The sequence below is a fragment of the Cladophialophora bantiana genome (assembly GCF_000835475.1).
Source record: "Cladophialophora bantiana CBS 173.52 unplaced genomic scaffold supercont1.16, whole genome shotgun sequence".
NCBI classification, from domain to species: Eukaryota; Fungi; Ascomycota; class Eurotiomycetes; order Chaetothyriales; family Herpotrichiellaceae; genus Cladophialophora; species Cladophialophora bantiana.
This window is the reverse complement of record NW_015971590.1, coordinates 982710-999738: the sequence shown is the minus strand read 5'-3', so window position 1 is coordinate 999738 and position 17029 is coordinate 982710. Positions and strand designations below refer to the sequence as shown.

The 17029-nt window shown below is 52.7% G+C and overlaps 10 protein-coding genes and 1 non-coding gene across 11 annotated transcripts; 7 read left to right on the top strand and 4 right to left on the bottom strand.

Annotated features, from left to right (window-relative positions):
• Positions 1-1042: 1042 nt before the first annotated feature.
• Z519_09953 lies at positions 1043-1157 on the bottom strand. Its single transcript has one exon. It is a non-coding gene; the product is annotated as a tRNA-Met (tRNA).
• A 626-nt stretch (positions 1158-1783) lies between these two features.
• Positions 1784-2927, top strand: Z519_09952 (uncharacterized protein; the record flags this gene model as incomplete). The annotated part of the gene is made up of 2 exons (XM_016767672.1): positions 1784-2135; positions 2185-2927. 2 exons carry the CDS (start codon positions 1784-1786, stop codon positions 2925-2927), a joined length of 1095 nt encoding a protein of 364 aa, XP_016616464.1.
• A 640-nt stretch (positions 2928-3567) lies between these two features.
• On the top strand, positions 3568-4662 carry Z519_09951 (uncharacterized protein; the record flags this gene model as incomplete). Its single annotated transcript, XM_016767671.1, has 1 exon — positions 3568-4662. One exon carries the CDS (start codon positions 3568-3570, stop codon positions 4660-4662), a length of 1095 nt encoding a protein of 364 aa, XP_016616463.1.
• Positions 4663-4919: 257 nt separating this feature from the next.
• Positions 4920-5747, bottom strand: Z519_09950 (uncharacterized protein; the record flags this gene model as incomplete). Its single annotated transcript, XM_016767670.1, has 1 exon — positions 4920-5747. One exon carries the CDS (start codon positions 5745-5747, stop codon positions 4920-4922), a length of 828 nt encoding a protein of 275 aa, XP_016616462.1.
• A 505-nt stretch (positions 5748-6252) lies between these two features.
• Positions 6253-8249, top strand: Z519_09949 (uncharacterized protein; the record flags this gene model as incomplete). The annotated part of the gene is made up of 4 exons (XM_016767669.1): positions 6253-6632; positions 6681-6997; positions 7050-7393; positions 7443-8249. The coding sequence occupies 4 exons, from the start codon at positions 6253-6255 to the stop codon at positions 8247-8249; spliced, it is 1848 nt and encodes a 615-aa protein (XP_016616461.1).
• Positions 8250-8796: 547 nt separating this feature from the next.
• Z519_09948 (uncharacterized protein) lies at positions 8797-9399 on the top strand (the record flags this gene model as incomplete). The annotated part of the gene is made up of 1 exon (XM_016767668.1): positions 8797-9399. The coding sequence occupies one exon, from the start codon at positions 8797-8799 to the stop codon at positions 9397-9399; it is 603 nt and encodes a 200-aa protein (XP_016616460.1).
• Positions 9400-9622: 223 nt separating this feature from the next.
• On the top strand, positions 9623-10429 carry Z519_09947 (uncharacterized protein; the record flags this gene model as incomplete). The annotated part of the gene is made up of 1 exon (XM_016767667.1): positions 9623-10429. The coding sequence occupies one exon, from the start codon at positions 9623-9625 to the stop codon at positions 10427-10429; it is 807 nt and encodes a 268-aa protein (XP_016616459.1).
• A 585-nt stretch (positions 10430-11014) lies between these two features.
• On the top strand, positions 11015-11362 carry Z519_09946 (uncharacterized protein; the record flags this gene model as incomplete). Its single annotated transcript, XM_016767666.1, has 1 exon — positions 11015-11362. The coding sequence occupies one exon, from the start codon at positions 11015-11017 to the stop codon at positions 11360-11362; it is 348 nt and encodes a 115-aa protein (XP_016616458.1).
• Positions 11363-12096: 734 nt separating this feature from the next.
• Positions 12097-13459, top strand: Z519_09945 (uncharacterized protein; the record flags this gene model as incomplete). Its single annotated transcript, XM_016767665.1, has 2 exons — positions 12097-12544; positions 12666-13459. 2 exons carry the CDS (start codon positions 12097-12099, stop codon positions 13457-13459), a joined length of 1242 nt encoding a protein of 413 aa, XP_016616457.1.
• Positions 13460-13598: 139 nt separating this feature from the next.
• Positions 13599-14423, bottom strand: Z519_09944 (uncharacterized protein; the record flags this gene model as incomplete). Its single annotated transcript, XM_016767664.1, has 4 exons — positions 13599-13661; positions 13714-14119; positions 14168-14277; positions 14343-14423. The coding sequence occupies 4 exons, from the start codon at positions 14421-14423 to the stop codon at positions 13599-13601; spliced, it is 660 nt and encodes a 219-aa protein (XP_016616456.1).
• Positions 14424-16311: 1888 nt separating this feature from the next.
• Z519_09943 (uncharacterized protein) lies at positions 16312-16818 on the bottom strand (the record flags this gene model as incomplete). The annotated part of the gene is made up of 1 exon (XM_016767663.1): positions 16312-16818. One exon carries the CDS (start codon positions 16816-16818, stop codon positions 16312-16314), a length of 507 nt encoding a protein of 168 aa, XP_016616455.1.
• Between the last annotated feature and the right edge of the window lie 211 nt (positions 16819-17029).

The window sequence follows — 17029 nt, the reverse complement described above, 5'->3', positions numbered from 1 at the left end:
TGGTAGCCAATTAATTCCAACGCGTTCAGGGCCGCCATTTGCCTTACTAATTACACCAGCGAGATCTCGCACAGTGGAATAGCTAGGAGGATGTCCTTGTGCCTCAAGGTCGAGTATCCATCTCTTTAATAGTTCCTCCTGTATATTTGATAATATCTGCTGTGGTTCGTGGGATAACGCGGCCGATTGAGTGCCCTGTAGTCGGCGGACGAGCGTGGAGTGGTGGACATCGTTCGCGGCCGCGGCTGCGCGAATGCTAGGATATCGACGTGATTGATAGTCAGAGATTGCTTGCTGGATCCTAGCCTCTCGATTCGAGGCCATTTACGCGTGATTAAAGGCGAATTGGTTGAGTGGTAGTTGGTTGATTGAGTTGGTAGAGAGGTGGTGGGGTGGTAGAACGCGTGGTGTAAAACAGGGTTGGTGCAAAACTTGGTGGTCGGACTTAACAAGGCAAAGTGGCTGTGCTGGGCTGGTGGTGGACTGGCGGGGCAGAGGTCTGTCAGGTCACATGTCAAACCTAATTAGATCGCTGGGAGCAGGACAGTTTACAGTGCTGGCAGAGTGCCATTCTTGACAGTTTGAAGGAATATCACGAATTCAATGGTTTTGGTGCCGTTAATCTATTCTTAAGTGTTTTATCAGTCCTGTCCTGTTCCTCGATGCTGCCGCTGTGCTAGGTGTTCGTAGCCCTAGCTGCTGTCCCTTTGGGTGGTGTTGGTGGTGGTGTTGTCTCGTCAGTATCAACCAGAAACGCGTTCTCGATTCCCGATCTACTGGACAGGCCTCTGTGCGTTGTTGCACGTGCACGCCGAACCCTAAAGTGCTCTGTTACAATACTAGTGTCGGCTAACCTACCATTATTCCTGCACTCGGAGAAATGTTATTCGACGCTCCTACCTAGAACAAAAAAAATTGAAAAAAAGGGAAGGAAAGAAAAGAAAAAGCCTCGCGTCTTTTCTGTACTTCCGTATCTGGTATATGGAAAGAGCTCGACAAACCCTTCAGGATAGTTCTGACACAAGGCTATAGGGGGCAAAAATGTCCAGAGCGAGATTCGAACTCGCGACCTTCGGATAACTTCTTGTGTTTGCGACATACACAAGATCACAGTTGATCTATGAGACCGACGTCATAACCAACTAGACCATCCAGACAAGATTGGAGTCTGTATTTTAACATCTTTTTTTCGGCCATAAATTATATCAACTCAAAGTATTTTGCCTGCCCAGGAGCATGACCGTTTGGGGCCGCTGGTGGAGCTCTTAATTACCAGCCTAACAAGTAGGTCGTGCGTGCCTGGATACCCCGCACGCTTACTATCAGTTGGACAAGGCAGACGCTCTCAGCCTTGTGGCGATCCTGGTCAACGTTCTTGCTATTGCCTTCGATAACATGCCTGCAAAGATGGCAGGGGCTCCTTTTCATCAAGTGCCTACTTCCTCCGCAAAAGCGGCGAGTGTCAAAGAGCTCAGCGCAGATGGTAGCTGAAGTGAAGCGAGTTCAAATTCTAGGCCTCAAGATGTCTTTGGAATGAATTCTGCCGAACCTTGAGTGTTATCATAACAATTGATTTTGAGATTTGACGAGTGCCCCATTCAACAGCACTGTCAATTACCCGGGCTCGTCCACCTCAAGGTCCTTCTCATCTCTCACTCTCCTCTGCCGCGATGATCTAACATCGTATGCCTCAACATCAAGATTCCTTGGACCCTTCTTCAGCCATACCAGAACTCGTCACGCTCCTACCACTTTATTAACTCATTGCGACCCACAGACCGTCATGGACGATGAAAAACAACTGAAGTATGAGCTCGCCGAGATCGAGTTCGACAAGCGACAATTACAGCTCGAACGCAGGGAGCTCGCCATCAAGCGACGCCTTGAACAACTCAAGACTAACATCGACCTGACCAAAGATGACGCCGTCCTGAAAACTGAGGCTGGGCCTGGCGGTACGGACGGGATTCGAGCGACCGCTCAAAATAGGTCTTCTGCTGAGCCGCAATCAGACACTACTTCAACCGTCATAACCGCGAATGCTACTCTGAAACTAGGAGAGACGAGCGCCGTCGAGCAGCAACCTCAGCGAGAGGCAGACGATACAACTAGCGAGACCGGAAATGGAGCGCAAGGTAAGCCAAGTGTAACAAGCCTACTCAGTAAAGCCTAACATCCGTCTAGGTTCGACATTTCGTTTGGCAAATCGTGACCGAGGGCGAACAGCGGCTGCGGTGAGGCGCCGGTCCTATAGTTACTTACTAAAGGAGCGGCCTACCGTCCAGCAAAGCCACGAAGATCTCCTAACGTCGTTTATACGACCACCGACTCACCCAACGTCGCGGTCTCAGCAGAAGCGATCTCAGGTATTCGACGGCAGAGATAACGAGACCGTCAGTTCGGGATCTGGCACAGATGTCGATACAACTGATTCTGCAGGCGGACCACGAGCTGGGTTGAAACGAAGACGAATGCTTCAGAAAGACGAAAACCAGCCCGCGGACACCTCCAGCATTATGACGGAGTCTCAAAAGTACGACCTCATCCGCCATTACACCGGGCTTCTCCTGAGGCGTATGGCGGCAGTTGAACCTTCGCTCCCACCAGAACATTCCAAGAGACCGACAGTAACATCAAGGTTGCGGAGAGCCACCAACGGAGAGACCCACCAGACGCTAGCCTTTCTCCACGAAGAATTCCAATCGACTGTAAATACATGGGCGACAATCTGCGAGGTCCGTCGCGTTCTATCAGATGAACTGGCTAAATTTCACCGAGCCCAACGTTTTTGGTGGCCCAGATGTACAGCCCTGGACACGCAGCAAGAGCGAATGTCCTTTGTCACCAAAGTTGTCGAGGATATCGCACAGAACAAGTTCAACGAGCAAAAGTTCGAGGAAGAAGATGAGACTAATAACGATGGTTGAGGATATCATGACATAGATATGCGGCCGACAGAGGGAAAAAGCTGCGCCACCAGGATTTTCGGCGTCCAGATGACCTAGGAAAGTGAGATTTAATAGCGTTGGGGAGAGTCACGGTTCAGATGTTCCAGAGTTCTGTGCTTCGCTACGCAATCGAGGGAGTCGTTACAGAATATTGAGAACGTGTTGCTGAAAGATCCTTAGAGACGCAAAATTATGGACAGTATTGTATGATGCACGAAGAGGAGTGGTATTAGGATAGTTGACCTTCTGTCGCTGTTGAGAGTCGTCAGGGCTGTTTTTCGAGCGAGAAATAATACCAAGGAGTCTAACTGAACCGCTGAACCTAACGTTCTACACTGTCATGAGCCTTCAAACTACTGGGTAATTCAGTAGGCATTCAAGCAGAGACTACCCAGCTGCATACAGTAGAAAGACATAATCGAGTCCTTGGCCTCATATTACCTCTCACCCAAGAACCTGCGCCGGGCTGGATCTGGTTCATTGTCTTTCACTCTCACCTTCACCTCAGACCAGACTCCCAACGTGGCTGTCGACACTGACCACGCCTCCTCTCACTTCCACCTCGCCTAGCCACAACTCTATCAGGTGGTCGCCAGCCACACCCCGACCGCATCGGGCGATGGACGACAAACAGCTCATCGACACCGAGCTGGAGCAGCTGGAGATGGAACAGCGCCAGTTGGATCTGGATCGGAAGAGGCTCCAACTTCGGCTGCGACGTGCCAAATTATGCAGTCAAGTTGAAGCCGTCGCGGACAACGGTCAGGCCGAAGTGAAGCCAGAGCCAGTTGGCGACGGCACCGCGGTTGGGCGAATCGCAGCAGGAGAGGAGCCGTTCTCAGATCCCAGGCTCGGCGGGGCGACCAGCGCTTCGACCGTGGGCGATCGACATGTCATGCGAGAGGAAGTCGGCCCTCTGTTGCACCCGGTTGAGCGAGATGGCATAGCCGCTAATTTGTCAGGAGGGGACCATAGCGGAGCTCCGGCTAGCTTTGATTCAGTGACCACGCCGACCTACTTGGTATGCACCAAGCATGCCGTCCTTGAGCCTTCCGACGAGACGAGCCGGCTTCCCCGCCCAGAGTCCTACCCAACCCCGTCGACCTATCGCTCGAACTCCAACACCACCTCCCAAATGACTCCCGTTCCTCATCGACAACGGGATGGTTTTGGCCACTTTCCTGCACGTTCGCCACACAAAAGGGGACGCAGTGCTGAAAGTGAGAGTGACGATTTTGTCCAGGAGACGAATTCGACTCCCGGAGCCAAGGAAGTGAAGACACGGACCAAAGACAGAGAGGCCGAGAGAAAGCAGAACAAACGGCAAGCTAAGGGTCAGCGTTTGCCGGAACGCTACAACTACGCCATCATTCGAAAGTATGGAGAGCGACTCGTCCAGCGCCATATGCAATCCTTTCGCAGACACGAACGATGGGAGGCAGACCAGATAATCCTCGCGGGGTCGAAGATCGTCGACGGGCTTCTCGAGAAGAGGTTCAAGAGCCTGGAGGAACTTCGCGACGAGTATGACCGACAAATTAGATTGCGGTGCACGAGCAGTGTTCAGGAGTTTTTTTTTATAAATGAGCTGCAGAAGTTTCGCCGGGCAGCCCCAATTTGGTGGAGGAAGTGCGTGAAGAAGCGGACGCAGGGTGAGAGATTTGAGGATGCGACGGCGGTGTTCGAAGATGTTAAAGGAGGCATTTTCGACTAGGCGGCCGCGATGGTACAGGCAAAGGTGTGCGGCCTAGTAGCCTCCTATCCGGCGTGATGATCTCGACGGGACATGTTGATTTCGGGCTTTGCGCTAACCATTCGATGGACCATTGTTGAACACCACCTTGGCAAGGGGTTAGGACTGCCAGTCATGTTGGTGAGAAAATGTCCCGATACTCAGGATGGGAAAGCTTGGACGATTGAGAGATGACTCTTTCCGAAGATGCTGTTGCTCGTGGACGGAGCATTAGGAGCTCAATCCAATGGCAAAGGCCCGTTCTTCCACTTCTCCATTTCAGCTTGGGCGAAATTCGCCATACTTCCGTAAGACAGGACAAGGAAGCCCAGGTCCTCTCTGTCAACGTCAAATACTTCCCACCAATTGCGCTCCACCAGCTTGACCCCCATCTCTCGTGCCGCGAGATAGATGGCTCCCACCGCCAGTGCGTTTGGTTGATGAGTGAGGTGAAGCAGTTGCGGAGAGACCAGGCCTGCGTTCAAATGTTCCAAGACTCTCTGCGACAGATTCGTGGCAAAAACGCCCAGGGCCTGCATGTAAGTTAAGGCGAGAGTGTACGGCAATGCGACTCGCGTGTCGAAGCTGAGGCCGATCAATATCATACTCTCGCACACAAATAACCGCTGTCTCTCTCGTTCATAGGTCCCTTCCGACACGAAGTAAGACTGAGGCTCGACATTCGTGGAGGGCCCAGCCGGGTTCACAAATCTCAGCGGAGAGGCTTTTGAGGTGAGGTAGGCGTAGACATTAATGACCGATCGAGGCGAGACGGGTGTGGCGGACACTTTTGCACCGAGGTAGATGGCAGCGGCGGAGTAGTTCTTGAGACTGAAACTTCGTCGGTCGTTCGGGCTGGAAGATACCAAGAACCGCTGAAGCAGGACTATGGCATGGGCAGTGACCTCCTGCGAGAGGCGGAGGAGGATGCCGGCGGCGGAGGTCAGTTGGAAATGGGCAAACCATGTGGACAGGTCGTCGTCGTTCTCCAGGCTTTTGAGCGTGAGGAGCTGTGCAGAGGTGACCAGGGGGTTGGAAACATGCTCAAGCGCAGGTATCGGCGCCATTGGGCGCAGCGTGTGTATCGCGGATTGAGCGACAGTGCGAGTTCGAAGGGTTGAGGCGGACGAGGCGCAGGGAGATTCGGGCGGCGCATTCGACGAAACGATGCAAATCTATTCCTCAGCTCGATGTGTAGGCACTTGAAATGTCGCACCGGCTTCCTTGCTTTGTACTCGTATTATTATTCACGTTCAGCAGCTATACAGACGTCAAGCTTACAGTCTGGATACGGATGCTCCCAGCGAAGTATGTCCCAGTCAATCTGTTGATTTACCGAGTCAGACATGCCACAGCGAACAGCTCTCGTGGCGTTGTATCTGTCCCGTGCGTCGCTTGAGAGTTTGGTGGCAGACATTTGAAAGCAGAGAAGCTCGGCGGTGCACCGATTTCATGCAACGACACCAAATTTGTCAACTTTATCAGAAAGTCCCTGACCAGGCCACCGGCGGTCCAGCACATCGGAAAGGACTACTGCACTATTGAACATCTGGGCGACGTCGCTGCTTCAGAATGAGGACATCCACTCAATCAATAGTTGCCGTCGTGGCTTCAGTCCTAAGGGTGTTTCAAGTCAGCCCTCCCATACTGACGCCGGAAACCATCTCGCACAGGACATTGCTTCAAGACGAAAGGGACTCTTCTGGGTCGTTTGTTTCTCAGGTCCCAGGATGTACCGTCACTCAGACCCTTATGGTCCACTCCTTCACGAACAGCTATGGCCATCCTTACGTCGGCCCCTACACGCCTCCCCAATGCTCTTTCAATAGAGTGACGCTCAACCTCACCGTTACAGCCGCTGGCAAGCAATTTGATCGACTGGCAGTGGCCTACTTCGGTGATATTGAGATCTGGCGAACCAGCACAGCGGAACCGACTCCCAATGGCATCATGTGAGCTATTCAACTCAGTCTATTATCCCCCATTCTGATCGACACCAGATGGACCTATATCAAAGACGTGTCCCACCTCTTGTCGCTATTCACTCACAATCAAACGCTAATCTTTGACCTCGGCAACCTCATCAACGAAAACTACACCTCACCATTCAATGCCACCTTGCAGGCAACTTTCTTCACGACCGCTGACACGGAAAAATCGGCAGATCTAATCGTTCCCATATCAGCCGGACGAAGCGCCAGCAACAAGTCCAGCGCCTGGAATTATCATTATGGTGGAGCATTGAACACGCTCGTATTGCCACAGAACATCGAGCGGGCGGTCTTCACGGTCTCTGCGACCGGTCAAATGGACGAAGGTGGGTTGGCTATCAGACGAAAGCAGCATCCTGGCTGACGATGGCCATGCAGAGTTTTGGTATTCCAATGTGCTCTCTTCGAACGTTCATACCTTTGGAGCCGACTCGCTCCCGGGCTACTCTCCCTTTCGGGAGATCCAACTGCTCATTGACGGCAATTTGGCCGGAGTTGTATGGCCTTTCCCCATCATCTTCACTGGCGGCATCGTCCGCGGCTTTTGGAGGCCGGTCGTGGGCATTGATGCGTTCGACATTCGTGAAGATGAAATTGACATAACACCCTGGCTACCGTTGCTATGCGACGGTGAAAGCCATTCCTTCGAGCTCCGTGTCGTTGGCATTGATGATAATGACAATCGCACTGGTCTTTTATCCGAGTCGGTGGGCAGCTATTGGGTAGGCGTAACTCAGCGACAGCGGGCGCTCTGCTAATTATTCCCCCAAGGTTCTTACGGGAAAAATATTCATCTGGTTGGACTGCGCGGGATCCGTAACGACCGGAAGCTATCCTATGGCGAATGTGTCCGCCTACTCCATCGCCTTGTCATCCGCAGTCGGCACCACATCGAACGGGACAAATTGCACCCTGTCCTACACCGTCGACGTGGATCGCCAACTCTCTATTTCGTCGGAGGTCCAGACCTCTCATGGCACCAAAGTGGCCGTCTGGCGGCAATCTTTGGCATATTCGAACGAGGGTAATATATCAGACTTCGGAGATGTTCAGGTCACTCGGCAGAACACTCTTGGCAGGGCCGCCTCATCAGAAGGCTATTCGCGTGCCTTTAATTATCCACTCTCTGTGAACAGCACGATCGTGCAGGACGAGAGCGCCGGAACTCTCTTCATCTCCGCAGCTCTGAGAAGGGGTCAGGATATTGAGATTCGCGGCCATTCGGTATTCCCACCATGCCTGGAGTGGTTCGATCCGATATATCCAGAAGAGGTTGGGAGACGTGGTGCGCACCCAATATTCAGCGGGAGTCGCTTGATAACGGCCCAGAATGGAAGCGCCGTGTATTTCAGTCACGGCAACACCTCCGTTAGTCCAGGAACGACGCAGCAGGATTTGTCCTTCTACGGCATCCAGACCCAAGCTCTAGGGAGCAGTTCAGTAAAACTAGTGGGTTTGTATCACAGACATGTTCTTGCTGTCAATGATACGCTTATACGTGACGAAGAGACCTTCCCCGGCCAAGCGAATGAAACCCAGACGAATTTCAGAACCTTTCCGCCCAAGGTAGTCGGTTGAGGTCAATCTGGATGCAGGCCCCAATGCCATTCGCGGAGGTCGAGGCGTTTTTGGGGCTAAAAGCAGCGACGTTCGTCCCCACGAGTTGATCTCTCCAAGCTTCGACAGCCCTTCTCGCCTTCCTGCGGTTACCAAAATCAACGAATTGAGTCCTTGAATCATCAGCAGACTTTCTTATTGACACATGCACAGTCGAGCCCGTCGTGTCTGTTCATAAAGCACGTAAACCAAAGAAAGAGTTGACAGCTGCTGGTTTCGTGCAGCCTAGCTTGTACATAGATGCCTCCCTCAACTCTTGGTCTTTGTGACTGATCCTGGAGAACATTTTTGCGTCTATGAGAAAGTACATGCTTTGTTGCATTCACCAGGAAACAGGAAATCTACCCCAGGCGATAAATTTTATGGCCGAAAAAGTGGTCCGAATGGAGCATCTACCCTCGGTCTTTGACGACAGAACTCTCCTCAACGAGCTTCTTGCGATTGAAAACCGGACCCACGCCATCCCCTATGATGACCAAGGCTTTTGGGGCTTCCCGCAACATCGGGGATGAGTACCCCAGGTATATCGCTAGGCTTGATTGGTGTAAGTGTCGATGTATTGATCACCCGAGTCCCGACGACATCTCGATTTCACACACAAGCCAGCTCTTCCGATCGTGCGGACGGTGGAGCTCAAACCAGTTCTCTTCATGCCGATGAATGCCAGGACTTCTCTGTCTACGCTTCACTCATCCAGTCATGGTTGTACTTTGGCCTGCTGCGCGAATGTCTGCTTCGCCCAGTGGACGTCGACTCTTTTTTCAAAGCTGACGGTAGAGGACGGCAGGTCTTAAACACTGACCTCCTCCGCAACGAGGTTGATGCATGCGAAGCTCGCTTGGAAGAGATGCCTGCTGAGCAAGCCAGAGAATGCATCGCAAACGGTGTCAAATGCGTATCGTGGGTCAAAATCAAGGTAAGAGCTATGTCGGACCGCACTCTAGCATCCAGAACCGAGTATGTTCAGACCGCCCCTGTTCCCGGGGAATCAAGCCGGGCGCGAGATCATCTTCCCGTGGCCGCGAGGGCTCGTAAAATGAACTTTTGGCGTAAACACGGCAGAGAAATCCTCCCCAACAGTCTGGAACTCGCCATCGTGGTGTTGCGGTAGAGCCTCCACCATGCCGCGCGGACGGTGTATCTCCGCCTGGGTCTCGGTAGCGAAGACAGTCACGATTATCCGCGACCGGCATTCTGGTACATCCCTCCGGGACTGAAAGATCACCTTACAGCTCGCGTTTTTCGCAAGCTTGACGTTTACAGGTTTCAGACCGATTTGGGGATTCTAGGTTCTTGCGTTGACCTTAAGCCTCTGAACGAGGGTAAAAGAAAATATGGGCACGACGCCTGAACGGAGAGCGATGCGATGCGATGCCGTTACCCTCGACCCGACGACTTACGAGAGAAAGCACGGGGCAGAGGAATGTCACTGTTCGGAACTTCTGCCCGAGCGGACGTGGCGCGACATGCTCGGCATCGTTGAGGATGGCGGCATTCCTGTTGTCCGCTTGCGCCTCGCTTCGCTGTCCGCAGATGGGGATCAAAGGGGGTTAGAGTTCGAAGTGCTAGACGCTGTTCAAAACGGCCGCCAGTTTGTTGCCTTTTCACACGTCTGGGCCAATGGGCGCGGAAACCTGGAAGGCAATGGGCTCTCACATTGTCAATGGCTCCAACTGCAGAGGTACGCGCAAGGGTGCCGTGTCGACACGGACCCTCCGTCACACGGTAAGCTCGCAGGAATCATGCCTTTCTGGTTTGACATCTTCTGCGCCCGTCGAGGCCCAGGAGATGACGATCACATGTACAGGCTCCGGACTAAGGCGATCCTACGCATGTCGGAGATCTATCAGACTGCAGCGGTGGCCCTAATTGCAGACTCGGGCCTCGAGCCGATCAGCAGGGAACCGAGTCTGCAGGAATTTGGGATGCGATTGACGTTGTCTAGCTGGTTACGTCGCCCATGGACCATGCATGAGGGCGCCGTCGCTGAAAACGTCAAGGTAAAGACTACCGCGGGGATGGTTGACCTGCAGGGTCTTTCAAAACGCTTCAATGATCTTATAACGCTTGCCAAGTCGCCGGCCCCAAGAAATGCGGAAATGCGGCAGGGAAAAGACATGTCTTTGGCACCTTGGGTCTAGTGGAGTGCTCTTCTGTGTGGGATAATTGTCTCAGCGTACTGCAATGAATGCGCGGTGCTCGCGGGGCGCGATTTCGGTTCATGCTCTCGTGGAACGAGGCTGGCCGAAGATCCACGACCCCCAGTACAGACCGATGCCTCGTGATTGGCTTAATCAATGACGTCGACTCCGACACGCTGGCGGCCGTTCAGCGGAGGAGGGTTGATTCTAGCGCGACCGAAAGTGAAGTTAGCCGTCTCTCAAGACAGAAACTTAAAGTACTGCTCGCAGCCATTCCACACTTGTCTTCCAGTATGGTCTTCTGCGAAGGCGACCGATTTTCCGAACGGGGAATGCGCTGGGCTCCGGCAGATCTGGACAGCAGGGGAGACACAATGATTGTGTACGACCAAAGACACCCGGCCTCGTTGAAGCCGGAACGTGGACTTTTGGTCTCTTACCGAGGCTGGCGACTCGAAACGAGGCCGGACTTCTCCAGAAGATATGTCATCGACCAAGGCGGCACCAGGGAATGCTCATCCCCAGAAGAGAGGGGCACCTGCATTTTTTTTCTGAAGCTCGGACTGCGACAGTTCCAACGACACCATGTATGCTCTCAATGTCGACCCTCTTGACTGGAGCTTTACGCCGTTTGCCAGGCCGAATATGCAGCTGTTCCTGGTGGCTCAGGAAAGGTACGGCGGTGAACAGCACGAGCGTGTGATCCTCATCGAACAGGAAGGTGCAGAAGACGACGCGGACCAAGCGGCCACAGACGAAAGAAAGGAGTCTGATGTGATTTATGCAAACTACCATGTCTTGCTATGGTGTTCAAAGTATGAATCCGGTCCGAGTGTGGAGAGGATGAAGCAAAACGTCGCGCATGGCAAGTTCCAACTGGCCAAGGCTAGCTGGGTCAATGGCGGGCAGGGACAGCGCTGGTGCATTGGATAATGCTTCAACTCCATGCAACAAACGAGCAGTGCATTGACGAAGCCATTCTCGTCACTGGTCAGGGATCCTGTCGTGCGCGATTGGCTTGAAGACCTGGGGCCCGGAAACTGCTGCTTGCGGACATCTGGGAAAGCTGCAATGACTACCCGGATCACCCAACGCCATGTCTCAATACATGTCGATTGACGCGAACAAAGATGTCCATGGATGCGGATAGACAAGACCGCGTAACGCCTAACCTTGGTATGGCCAATATAGCTCGATGGATCCGCACACCATGGCGCCAAGAACCGCCTTACTAAGCAGGAAGGGACATATTCTGTTCTGGAAATTTTTAGACCGATTCTACGAGTCCTCCTCGTCGACATCAAATCAATCAATCATTGAGCGAGCAAGACATGTCAAATACGGCGGCAGTGGTGTTTATGATGTTGTTGCTCGCCTGAGAAGATTTTCCAAAATTGGTTGGCAGTTGGAGCGACACGAGCGAGCCTGATTGAGACATCCTTGTTTCTGGATCAGGCTGAAACCCCCTCATAATTCCTCTTCTGATATAAGATATACCCATCTGTCAACCCATTTCTTCTCTCCATTCAACTAGCTCATCCTCTTTTTGCCACAATTCAAGAAAAGGCCCACCCAAAGGTCCAGAAGCAGAAACAAGAGTAGATCAGAGGAGAGACCAAAACCAAAAGAACCGAAGACCAAAAAGATACAGAAACGAAGGGAAAACCATGTCCCCCGCCCCAACCCTCCCACACCGCCGCACCCACAACCTCCTCCTAATCTCCAAGCTTCTCTCTCTCGCACAACCCCCTCACGCACAACCTACCTCGCCCTTCACACTCCTGCTCGACACGCTCGAGCAGCCCGCGCGACCTCTGCTGACGCGCGAGTACCTGCGGCGGGCGGGGCCACGGGCACGGCCACTCTCCTCTTCCTCTTCGAGAGCGGGGAGCGGGAGCGCGAGCGTCGTCGTCGTCGTGTTTTTGGGATTCGAGACGTTCGCGAAACCTGACGGTGTGGACTATTTCGTGCCTTGTTACGGGTTCTGTGGCGGCGGGGAAGCGGTTGGAGGCGGAGGGATGGGAGGGCCGGGGAGAAGTGGAGGGATGGGCGAAGGGGTGGGAGAGAGGATTGCGAGGGAGGTGGGTGAGATTCTTCGGCAGAGCGGCGGGAAGAGTACGTTCTGTCTTCCTTCGTCCTTCTTTCTCATGTCTTGTTACTCCCGGCTTTCGTGGAGGCCGACGTACTGTGTCCGTTATACAGGGTCCGTGATACTAATCTCAGGGCGAACGCGCAGGGTTCTTGATCATGATTGATTCCCTAACGACACTGGCATCCCTCTCTATACGGCCAACATCGAATCTCAACCTGACCGCGTTCCTGTCCTCCCTTCTCCAGCCACCGGGTCTGCAGATAAAAGGCCTGGAGCAGGATCAAGGTCCACAAATCTCACTAGTCGCGGTTTATCACACAGACGTCCCCCTCCCGTCACCACCTCCTTCGGCACTACCGCCTGCCGCGCTGTTAAACTCCTATTCGCCTTCACCACTCTCACTCTTGTCATACCTCGCCACCACCATCATAACGATACATTCCCTTCCGATTCTCCTCGCCGAAAAGTCTGCCCGTTCGAAATCCCTCGCCGCACCGTCCTTTGGCCTCTCGGAAGAAGTCGATGGCGTGGTAATTGGGCTCAAGCCGAAGTCCTTGACGAAATTGAATCAGGAGGAACGCGGGATTGTGTTGGAATTGGAGCACCGCAGGAGAAGTGGTAGAGGAGTCAGAGAGTGGTTCTTCTTGCCGGCATCCCGGAACGCCACGAAGAAGGGAGAGGGCCAGCCATTTCAGGAGATTGTCACCCTACTCGATGATCACCCATTGTTCCGCAGATCAGAGGAAGAAACGTCGGAAGAGCTTTCGGACATGACCTTCAACCTGGCTTTGACAGAGCGGCAACGCCTGGAGCGAGAAGGCGTGGTGCTGCCGTATTTTGATGCTCAAAAAGCGGGTGGCGGGGCGGGTGAGGGTGGGCGGATCTTGTACGACATGGGTGTTGAGGATGACTTTGACGAGGAAGAGGACGAGATCTAAGCAGGTACGGAAGCTGACTTAGAACAGGCAGTCCAAATCGCAACAGGAGTGGTCGTCCGCCTCAACGTAAAAGTCCCAAAGGGTATCGTATGCTCGCTTATCCATACAAACCAACCAGAGTTCGTCAGGGAGGCTCCGGTTACCAGAATCTCCAGATAATGAAAATGAGGATGATCAGGCCGAGGCCAGCGAAGGGTCCATACTGGCGTCGTCGTCAGGATCGAAAACCCTCAACCGGCAACCTTGTAACGTACCTGTTTCAGCATCAACTCCCAATTTATCCTTACGGCAGCTTTCCTGTATTTCCTGCTGTCTTCTCTCAATCGGCCGGACATCTCGCCCATCCTTTCCAGACTGTCGCCCCGATACAGCAGATCCTCGATGTTCTTGGTCATGACTTTCGTCACGTCCTTCAGCTCGTCGTTTAGCTTGTCCAGGTTCGCGCTGGCCCGACTGTCCTGGTATGTCTTTTTCGTCCTCTGAATGAACGTGTCAAACTCGACGAACGCGTAGGGCCGTAATGTCGCGGAGAGGTATTGCTGTGAGGGATAGATGGTGGTGAACTCTTGCGCCAGATCGGAGAGGTAGGTGAAGGCGAGTTTCCGGGGGTAAGATCGGTCACAGATGCAGAGGAAGCAGACGGAGTCCTTGATGATGTAGCTGGGCCACGAGTGAGCTGGCTTCCTGTGCAGGGAATTGCTGGCTTACTGCAACATGTACTGGCCTGATTCAATGCTTGCCTGTTGCTCCGAATTGCGATTCAGCCTGCGGAATATCATCTTTGCCTGCGACTTGACCTCGGCGAGCTCTGTCTCGACCTGTCACTCTAGCAGTAAGCGAAAGCTACAATCGGAGTCTTGGAGAGGCATTAAACCATGCGTACCTGCTCGTCGTCGACCGAGGCCGCAAGCATGAGGCCTGTAGAGGAGGCGGACCGGTCAGCCAATTTCCTGCGCTGTTGCATGAAAGGTTGAAAAACACCACGAACCATCCAGCCGGGCTATTTGCGTCGATTTGACCATCTCTAGTAACCTTTTCTGCTCAATCAGACCCTCTGGGCGAGGCCTCGAGAAAGAAAAGATTGCGAGGTGTTTGTTGTCCTCGCCAGTTCAGGACACTTGTATTATTTCAAAAGTATTTAGCCGCCAATAGCCGCCAACTTGGTGTCATTGGCACCACTGTATCGCCTGGCACTGATTCGCCAACAAGCGCCCTCTACCACCTTACAATTACTAGCCTTGCCATTAGCTATCCTCACCCTAACCACCAAGCCAGGCGATGTAGTGGTTAGTTCACCCGACGGTATATACAGTGGCGTGGTACAATACGATCTCTGAAAGAATTAGGCGATGGTGTGTTCGAGCGTAAGGGCGTTTTCCGACCGCGCCCAACGCTTCTGTTGACTGCACTGGCCAACCTCCAGTCATGATATTAAATGTATGGCAATTAGATCTCAGAGACCCTTTCCGGGATAATCTAGCGATTATCGCGACTGGCCAAGGTAGAATATATGCAAGAGGAGGTTTTGCAGGTCAAACAATTTTTGGTCTTCTAGTCAAAACGGCGTTCAGCGAGTAGGTTAATAAAACGAGTAATTTGATATCTTGTGAACCACCCAAGTTAGATTCTTTGAATGCCAGTCATATGACTGGCATGCTGTACAGGGCCTCACCAGCTTCGCGGTGCACTGTCCTTGACACGTCCGATGCGTCTTGCAGGTGGAATGGCATTTACTGTAGCACATTCCAGACCTCTCATCCAACTTCATCATCGTAACATGTGCACAACGGGACGAGCAGGCTGTCATCGTCAAATTAGCAAAGCACAGCCTCCAACAACTGTTCTGGGAGCAGTGTCCGTTTGTTCATTGCACTGTATTCTCTATGAAAGTTGTAATATATCGATAAACAACTAGGCGCCTCGGTGTCGAGTGCGAAGGAAGGTACATGCCATGTAATTTCCAATGCACCTGTCACCCAGGTCGTAGGTAGGTGGTAGGTGCCTTAGAGGCGCCTCGAGAGTGTGCTCTACAACCTTTGCCTCGCGGTGCGTCCGAAAAGCTGAATGCACTTTCCAGCTATGAGGGCGTCACCGGATGCTTCCACGCTTGATATGCAATCCACGTCTGGTAAGCGGACAACGCTAGGGCTGTCAGTCCCAACAAAATGGTGAAAATGACACCAATTAGCGTTGCAAGCATGACATAGCGAGCGCCGCTCTTTCGCTCAACCCATCTCTCCACGACACCAGCCGGGGGGGGGGGGGGGGTTTCTCGACTTCGTCCAGCAGCAGCGTAAGGCGCTCGCCGAAGTATTGGAAGCATAAATCCTTCTCGTCTTGAGGTCGGAGGACTTCGGATTCGAAACGAAGGCAATCGGGACTGAATCCTGACTTGGTGACGAGTCGTTTGAGAATTCGCATGAATTTGCTGTCTGAGAAGGGGAACAAGACCTTCCGAATAGTGTCGATAACCTCCATTGCCAACTGGCGAGGCATAACACATCTACAACCCCAGTGTTAGCTCCTCAACTTGATCGAGGTGATTGGCCTGCTAGCTGAGGAGCTCGATCTAGGTAGTCAGCGGAAAATAGAAGCATAAGTCCAGAGGGTAAAAACAGACCTGTTTCCATTTCCTAGCACCCCAGGCTTCGCCATAATAAGATACTCTTTCGAGAAGGATGTGTGGAGGAATATTTCGATAGTGCAGGTCTTCCGGTCCAAATATAGATGGCGGCTCATGTCGTCAGTGGGTCGAAATCTCAGATGAACCCGCCCTTGTAAGTTTCTCGCCCTCAAAGCCTTGCACGATTGATTTACGCCTTCAATGTTGTCTGAGAAGATCGGATTGTCTCCTAGAGGAAACCGGGAAGAGAGGAATCTTCCAGTGTTACATCTCCATGCCAGGGTGGCTGGAGGTCTCCAGCCTCGAGCTCGTCAAAGGTATTGAGGGGACTAGTGGAACAATCCACCATCAACAAGAGCCTCAATTCAGGCTTCAATGTTTTTCCAGCAGACTGTCTCGTCGAAGAGGGCAGCTGGCTGAAAAATACAGGAGCTATCTGATCTTTTGTCGCATTCGACTTGGACTTCAACTCTCGGATGAGTTTGAACAACTCGTCGTAGCTTGTCGGAGTCGCGGTAGGATGTCTCTGGCTCGCTTTAAGTCCATAGTCATCGACGAGAAAGTGAAAGTATCGCAGGAATGACCTCAACCGCCTCAATCGATCCACTGGACACACTCCCTGGACACATTTGGATTTTCCTTGACATTCCGCACAAGTTGACCATTCCCATAGCGCGTCAATGAGTTGGGCATCACGGTCCAATACCAAACTCGTAATTGAAGCTGGCTTCGGCATTCTCAAGCGTTAAGAGCTCGCTCCAAATATGATACATTCTCCGACTGGCACATCCTGCGTCAAACTTTTATGGTGTCCTTCGCTGCCTACAATTCTTAAGGGTGACCACGCGACAATTCCCCTGAACGTGCGCTACCTAGCCAAGATGCCTTTTCAACACAGATTGGCGAACCCAATGGCAGTGGCAGGATCCTGCTGCGTCACGCTAGGC